Source organism: Rhagoletis pomonella, unplaced genomic scaffold (assembly GCF_013731165.1).
Source record: "Rhagoletis pomonella isolate Grant_MI unplaced genomic scaffold, Rhpom_1.0 Rhpom_scaffold_07279, whole genome shotgun sequence".
Lineage (NCBI taxonomy): Eukaryota > Metazoa > Arthropoda > Insecta > Diptera > Tephritidae > Rhagoletis > Rhagoletis pomonella.
The window spans coordinates 1-8,266 of NW_023465807.1; the positions used below are offsets into that span (position 1 = coordinate 1).

Consider the following 8,266-nt stretch of genomic DNA (forward strand, 5'->3'; position numbering starts at 1 on the left):
AATTAAATATACTCAAACACACCCTTTTACGTTGCTAAAGAGCAACATATGGTCCTTACGCGCCATCAAAAAGAATTGGCAGCACTTAACGCGCAAAGCACTCTAAACAAAGCTGGAGTATCGCCATACATTTTTTTCTACCCGAAAAAAAACGAAAAAGTTTATTCGATTGCGAGCGGCGCGCGGTGCGTTAAAAAAAAAAAAAAAAATTAAATTAAATTAAATAAATCATTCCACAACAATAAACAGTGAAAGGTGAAATAAAAAAACCGAAAACTGAAAACATTTAATAAACATTAATTGCAAAATCAAAAATTGAACATTGAAAAACACATAAACAGAGAAAACAGTGAAACAAGTAGTGGCGAACAAAAACAAAGTGCTAAGAAGAACATAAATTCGCAAACAAAAAGAAAAAAATTGTTATAGTGGTGCAAAATAACAGCAACCATCTTCCACCGCATCAGCTACCATCGTCCAGCGCAGCAGCCAGCCACCGAAGCACCTGTTGAGACAGCTGTAGCGGAGCACCACCAGCAACCGAAACAACAACAACAACAGGCAGACGAAAACTTGGGCGCAGTAGCGACGGAAGGTACCGCATAGCAGCAGGCCAGTCACCGGTACAGTAAACCACCACACGAAAAAAAAGAGTTTGTACATAGGAATGCCAAAGTGAGTTACTCAAACATACATACTTACATATACGCATATTTTTGCAAGGTTTAGCGGATTTTCGTAAAAAATACGGTGAAATGAATTACCCCTTTTTCATTTACCGTAGACAAATACCGTGCACTCTTTAAACACAGTATATTATAAATATATTGTATATCTACATATATATGTAGACATATATTCAATTACATATATCCCGTTTTCTCCAACTCGAAGAAAAAATCCGCTAAACTTAAGGCACAGTAATATACAACATATATACTCCATCACATATTCAAATAATTTACCCCCAACTCACAATACATGCATGATTATTAAATTCAGTGAACGAAACTATTGTTCAAGTGAACGTCCCAAATTTCCGCCTGGGTACATGTACCAAAGAAAAAATTCCCGTTTCGCAACGCCAACTCAGTTTTGAATAATATTTCGTCAGTCAGGGCATTTACCTATATACATATGTACTAATACTGCGCTGTATACATAAATACATACATTAATACATACGTATGCACTCGCGCCAAACTACAACGGTTCTCATAGAGCGAATCTATGTTGATGCATCCAAACATATGTATGTACATACCTAATAATAATCAGTAGAGAAACCCCAAACACATATTCCCTTGCTCTTTGGTTTTAGCATTCTAGATTCTATTTCCAAATAATATTTCGTGGGTCACTCAAATTATCTTGCGTATGTACGTATGTACTAGCATTTAGGCGCTAAGTATACATACTCGCACATACATACCTAGCCCTTAATATCTAAGCGCCAAACTACAGTGGCTGACATATGTATGAAAATACATAACAACTCATTGCAAATACATAGCTTGTTTTCGACTGTTCAAATCTTTACGCATAGATTTTATTGCTTTTGCGCAAAACAAAACAGTCCACAATTGCTATTGTACTCCGACAATACAGTGACCCTATAAATTTTTCGCACCAACGCAAATACAGTGTGGTGCAGTAAAATTCCGATTCCCAAAAACTTAGCAAATAAAATCAAGTTAAAGTGTTTTAAATCAAAATAAAATTTATTAAGCATATCCCAAGTACAAAATTTGAGTTAATCCTCTTAAATAACCTCCATCTCCCAATAAATTTTACGAAAAGCCACAATAAATATAAACTTGAGGAAAAAAAATCTCGAAAACTCAATCTCACTCAATCGATTTATAGCAGCAAAGCTACCTCAATTTCTCCTATAAACTTCCTTCCCCAAAAAATTAAATAATGGCGGAAGAAAAACAGGAAAAACTCACATCCCTCCAGGCACCTCCTCAGGGAGTAAAGACACGGTCAAAATCTCAAACGGACGATGAGGAATTGACCCAAACTCAAAAAAAATTCCTCTTCGAAATCTCAAAGCTGGAAAAATAACGGATCACTCGGAAGCCGGTCTCAAGCTTTATGTGGAGGAACTCACCAAACACCTAGCATGGGTTGAACAGGCATACGAGCTTGTACACATGTGTTGCAGTGACGAAAAGTATAGGAAAGCATACGAAACGAAATATGACGCAGCCATCGATATGTGCCACAATACTAGGACCCGAATAAACCAACTGCTCCCCAGACTTCAACAAAACGCGATAGGCGCAAGCGCAACCACCATTTCAGCAGCCCCAGCCCCACCCCTAACTCACAACTACTTAAAAGTACCTGCTTGTGACACTGATTTCTTTTATGGCGGCTACGAAGATTGGCCGTCCTTCAGGGACATGTTCACAGCAGTGTACAAACAACACCCCCAACTCTCTCAAGCCCAAAAACTGTACTACTTAAAGCTAAAAACCCGAGGTAAAGCAGCACTTTTAATAAAAAACTATGAGATGAATGACCAAAACTTTGAGCTCGCATGGGATGCATTAAAATCCCGTTATGAAAATCGCAGACTCCTTGTCGACAACCAACTCAAAACCCTCTTTAATATTCAGCCCATTCAAAGCGAAAATGGGGAAAAAATTCAGGCAATTCAGACAACAATAAACAATTGCCTCTCGACTTTGAAATCAAATGGCGTACCCACAGAAAACTGGGACCCCATATTAATACATCTCTGCTCCTCAAAACTCCCAGATGAAACCCTAGCGTTATGGGAACAGTCACTCGACTCTAGAAAAGAGTTACCCCTCTGGTCAGAAATGAATAAATTTCTGACAACCCGTTATGAAATCGTAGAGAGACTTAGTACGTACAGGCCAAATAAACCCAAGGCCTCAACACCAAATTATACCCCACGCTCATCAACCCCTAATCATACTCATTCCTTCGGCTATAAAAACAGAACTCACTCATTTAACACTGAGTTAAAAAAACAGGTATCTTGCAAATTATGCAACTCAAATCACTCTCTGATGACCTGTGTCAAATTCAAGGAGCTCTCAGTTCTAGAACGCAATAAGTTCATAAGAGACAACAACTATTGTAAAAACTGTTTGGCCTGTTCTCACTCAGAAACTGAGTGCCACAGCAAGTTTACCTGCGTTTATTGCCAAAAACGGCATCACTCTCTTCTCCATTACCCCGCTAGATCACCAACAGCAAATACAGGCACCAGGTCTAAAACAAATCAGGCACGAGTCCCATCTCCAGGGAATAGCAACCCAAACGAAGCATCAACCTCAAAGGCAGCTCAACAAACTCTCTCACATTTTGCGAGTAGTAGAGAAAAAACCCTACTTCCTACCGCAAAAATCTCAATCCTGCATAATGGAGAAATTTTCAAAATTCGAGCTCTTGTAGATCAAGGATCTCAGAAAACATTCATAGCGTCTCGCATACAAAAACTGCTTGGCCTGCCGACAAAAGCGACTAGTTATGAAATTATGGGAATGGGTGGCCGCGTACTGCAAAATGCGAACAGAATCTGCCCGATTACCATTTGTTCTGCTGATTCAACTATGAAAATAACGACAAACGCGATAATACTCCCGCAACTTACTCATTTCTTGCCATCGTTCAAAGTTACATATATTGAACTGCAAGAATACTCATCCCTCCCCCTAGCAGACCCCCACTGTTTTACTCCAGCTCGAATAGACATGGTATTAGGAAGCGATGTCATTCCCCAAGTGTTACTCCCAGGCCTAAAAACCAATGTCGGTGGAAGTTTGATAGCCCAAAACTCAATATTTGGGTGGATTTTGAGCGGCCCACTGACGGAGCAAGTATCATCATTCTCAACCCAGGTAGTTGAAAGCACAACAAACTCTCTCAATGATCTGCTCAAGAAGTTCTGGGATCAGGAGGAAGTACCAGCAACCCCATCCCTCACTGACGATGATGTATTTTGTGAAGATCTCTATCAAAAGTCCACAACTCGCAGAGATGACGGTCGTTACGTGGTAAAACTTCCGTTTAAAACTACTTTCCCGGACACGATTGCACTCGGACACTCCAAGCCTGCAGCACAACAACAATATCTCAGTATCGAGCGATCGCATGAAAGGAAGCCGGAACTGCAACAAACATACTCGAAGGTCCTTGAAGAATACCTCACATTAGGTCACATGGAACCCACATCGTCCCGAGAAATAATACGTGAAGGCAAATATTTTTCATTCTACCTACCCCACCACGCAGTAATAAAGCCACATAGTAAAACTACCAAGGTGCGAGTAGTTTTCAACGCGTCGAAACTTTCGCATTCAGGTATCTCTCTTAATGACATCCTCCACACAGGTCCAATACTCCAAAATGATCTTATGCTCGTTCTACTCAAATGGCGTTTGTACAAATACGTTTTCAATGGCGACATTGAGAAAATGTACCGCCAGATATACATTCACCCAGAGGATCAAGAATTCCAAAGGATGCTTTTCCGCAGAACCCCTCAAAGTTCGGTACAAGATTTTAAATTAAAAACTGTTACCTTTGGTGTCAATTGCGCGCCATACCTCGCGATAAGAACGCTTCACCAACTAGCTAAAGACTCAAGCATCAAATACCCAAAAGCCACAGAAATACTGTTAAATGAAATATACGTTGACGATATACTCTCTGGGGGTCACGACCTCGACTCAGCACTTACGTCAATGACCCAGGTAACTGATGCGTTAAAATCAGCAGGTTTTCCATTAAAAAAAATGACTGCGAACCACAAATATCTACTCAAAAATATACCTAAACCAGACCTCCTAGAAACAAACTTTCTTGAATTCCATGATTCCAGTTCAACAAAAACTCTCGGCGTAACATGGAATGCACGCAACGATGAATTCTCATACTCTATTGACCCCCTGCCAGACTCCACAGCAGCCACTAAAAGACAGATTTTGTCCTCCGTGGCGAAACTTTTCGACCCGGCAGGGTGGCTATCGCCAATGATGATCCAGGCGAAAATCTTACTCCAACAACTCTGGATGGAAGGTACCGATTGGGACGAGAACGTCAAACCCGGAGCGCTTCGCAAGTGGACTTCATTTCGAGAAAACCTCATAGCCATCAGCGAAATACGGATACCGCGATGGGTTCAGTTTTCCCCTAATAAAACCATTCAGCTCCATGGATTCTCCGACGCATCCGAAAAAGCATTCTGCGCATGCGTTTATCTCCGAGTGGAACACTGTGAAAACTCGGCATCATCTCATTTGCTCGTAGCAAAAAGTAAAGTCGCACCCCTCCAAACAGTGAGTCTGCCTCGCTTGGAACTGTGTGGAGCGGTCCTTCTCTCCAAACTTGTGAAGCATATTCGATCCCAACTTAATCTGCCGACCCATGAGCTCATACTCTGGTCAGACTCCTCTATCGTGCTGGCCTGGCTAGAAAAACCACCATGGACATGGAAGCCATATGTGGCGAACCGAACTTCCCTCATCTTGCAGAATGTCAATAACGCCACATGGAGACACGTATCGAGCTTAGACAATCCCGCAGATTTAGGCACTCGAGGATGCAAGCCACAAGATCTAGCGTCATGTTCCCTATGGTGGAATGGCCCTCAGTGGCTCACCAAACCCTCAGCGAGCTGGCCAAAGAATGCGCCTCAAACGCTCTTTCCCCCTGAACAAAAATCTGTGGAATCTTATCACACAATAGAGAACGAAGACCCTCTCACTCGATTCTCGTCATTTCCTCGCGCCCTTAGGGTAATCGCTTACGTGTATCGGTTCATCCGCAGCGCACGAAAGGAACCAATACCCACGACGCACACACTCACCCAGGACGAAATCAGTTACGTCAAAACCCGGCTCATCATATGCGCCCAACACAATCATTACGCAGAGGCGGTCGCACAACTGGAAGCCGCGAAACCGGTAAATAAAAAAAGCTCGCTGCTATCGTTGAACCCCATGCTAGATAAAAGTGGCGTAATGCGTGTAAACGGCCGCCTTAAGCACGCCGTTCTCACCTACAATGAACGACACCCCATCATAATACCCGAAAACTCCAAGTTCTTTTCTCTCTTCATAGATTTTCTCCACACAACTCTACTCCACGCGGGAAAACAGCTCATGGTCCGGATGGTACAACAAGAGTATTACGTCCCAAGACTTAAGCAGAAAGTTAAAAAATGCATTTTCCACTGCAAGGTGTGCACCATACACAAGCGAGAAATGCGATCGCAGATAATGGCGGCCTTGCCTCCAGCACGAGCAACCTACTCGCTACCATTTCACACCACGGGAATAGACTTCGCGGGCCCATTCCTGGTGAAAACTTCTTTACTGCGTCGCGCCTCACACACAAAAGCATATGTATGCGTGTTTGTCTGCTTCTCCACCAAAGCCATACATCTAGAACTCTGCTCAGACCTGACAATAGAAGCCTTCAAGGCCTGCTTTGCCAGATTCGTTGGTCGACGTGGTCTCCCCCATAAAATCATGTCGGACAACGGGAAAACTTTCGTAGGCGCTCAAAGGTCAATCCACCGAGAACTTTCCACTTTTCTTAAGGAAGCCGCCTCAGATATCGCTGAAAAATATATCGTTCATGGCCTCTCCTGGCAATTTATACCACCATACGCTCCTCATATGGGAGGCCTGTGGGAAGCAGCGGTTAAAAGTTTTAAGACGCACTTCAACAAAGTCGCGGGGAATCACAAATTCACGTTTGAAGAATTCACCACACTGCTCATACGAATCGAAGCGGTACTCAATTCCAGACCGCTGTCGCCTTTGTCTCAAGATCCTAGCGATTTACAGCCTCTTACTCCCGGTCACTTCTTAAGAGGAGCACCACTTGCCTCTCTGCCAGAACCTAACGCAGAAAACCTGTCTCTTCCAAACAAGTGGCAGAAGCTCAAGGTACTTCACCATCAATTCAGCACCCGATGGAAAACTGAATATTTGCAAGAGCTACACAAACGGCATAAGTGGAAAGGCAAAGAACCCAATATCGCAGTGGAAGACCTCGTCGTCATCAAAGAAGACAACCTCCCACCAAATGATTGGCGCCTCGGACGTATTGTTAAGCTCTATCCCGGTCCCGACCAAAACGTTCGCGTGGCTGACATCCGTACCCAAAAGGGAATTATAACACGCAACATCGCAAAATTATGCTTGTTACCACCTCCACCCAGCACAATGGATGCTTAACGCATCAAACTTTATTCAAAATTCTCTTTTCTTTATACCTCAATATACAGACTCTGTGGTTAACCACAGAACATTTTCACTCCCATTCCCTCCGTATTTACGCAAAAAAAAAACTAATGTTTGGTTTCAAATTTAATTTCTTCATAGGACAAGTGAAGCATCCATGGAGCTCAGCAAATGTCGCCTTTGTTGCCGCCCCCATTCATTGCGCTACTGTAAAGCTTTTCTCGCCATGACGCCGGCTGAAAGGCATGAGTCAGCCCGAGTCCATAAATATTGTGTAAACTGCCTGGCTACCTCCCATGTCACCGGTGCCTGTGACTCTCCAGCCAGCTGTCATCAGTGTGGTAGGGCGCACCACACGCTGCTACATCGAACGCTGGCGAAGTCGTCAACGATCCGACGTAGGGAGAGGACTCGCTATGCTAGCCGTCGGACAATTCGGCGTACTCGAGGTCTGCAAAGTCCCACCGCTGCCCGGAGTCGTAAAATGCGTGAGCTGCTCAATAAAGCGCAAGACATCATCAACCAGCTGAAGGAGCTAGTATCCGCTTCTACGCGGCCGGCCGGGCGTGATGTCGAAGACATGGATGATGATGAATAATTAGCTAACCTTTATCTTATAAATATATTTGAAATGTAATAGAATTACTTATAATGAATTTACATGAAGAATTAGTCACCCTTTACTTTATATACATATTTGAAATGTAATAGAATTACTTAATTCGAAACTGAACATACTCACTATCCTTATATATACATATGTTTAAAATTGTACTAGAATTCCTTTTGAACGTACTGAATTGTCAAATATGTACTTTTTTCCGAATGTGAGCTCGGCACCCGTACACCGGTATGGGGGCACTCGCAATCGAATCGTCGACTAGACCAGTTTATTAAATTCAATTTAACCTACAGTCCACTATATTTTCCCATTTTTGAATAAACTCGGAATAATTTGTATTACCTTAAAATTTGCTTTACTTATTCAATTAAATATACTCAAACACACCCTTTTACGTTGCTAAAGAGCAACA

The 8,266-nt window shown here is 42.6% G+C and overlaps 2 protein-coding genes across 2 annotated transcripts; both read left to right on the top strand.

Annotated features, from left to right (window-relative positions):
- The first annotated feature begins 214 nt into the window (after window positions 1–214).
- Window positions 215–7,982, top strand: LOC118755760. Its single transcript, XM_036490585.1, has 2 exons — window positions 215–675; window positions 7,374–7,982. The coding sequence occupies exons 1-2, from the start codon at window positions 668–670 to the stop codon at window positions 7,828–7,830; spliced, it is 465 nt and encodes a 154-aa protein (XP_036346478.1). The 5' UTR covers window positions 215–667; the 3' UTR covers window positions 7,831–7,982.
- Window positions 2,344–7,982, top strand: LOC118755759. Its single transcript, XM_036490584.1, has 2 exons — window positions 2,344–5,945; window positions 6,103–7,982. The coding sequence occupies exons 1-2, from the start codon at window positions 2,409–2,411 to the stop codon at window positions 6,259–6,261; spliced, it is 3,696 nt and encodes a 1,231-aa protein (XP_036346477.1). The 5' UTR covers window positions 2,344–2,408; the 3' UTR covers window positions 6,262–7,982.
- Window positions 7,983–8,266: the final 284 nt, after the last annotated feature.

Excerpts from the sequence above, each read along its gene's own strand:
- LOC118755759 (XM_036490584.1), top strand. The coding sequence starts at position 2,409 with ATGTTCACAGCAGTGTACAAACAACACCCCCAACTCTCTCAAGCCCAA. Across the intron at positions 5,946-6,102 it reads AACTGGAAGCCGCGAAACCG|ATTTTCTCCACACAACTCTA; the intron begins GTAAATAAAAAA and ends CTCTCTTCATAG.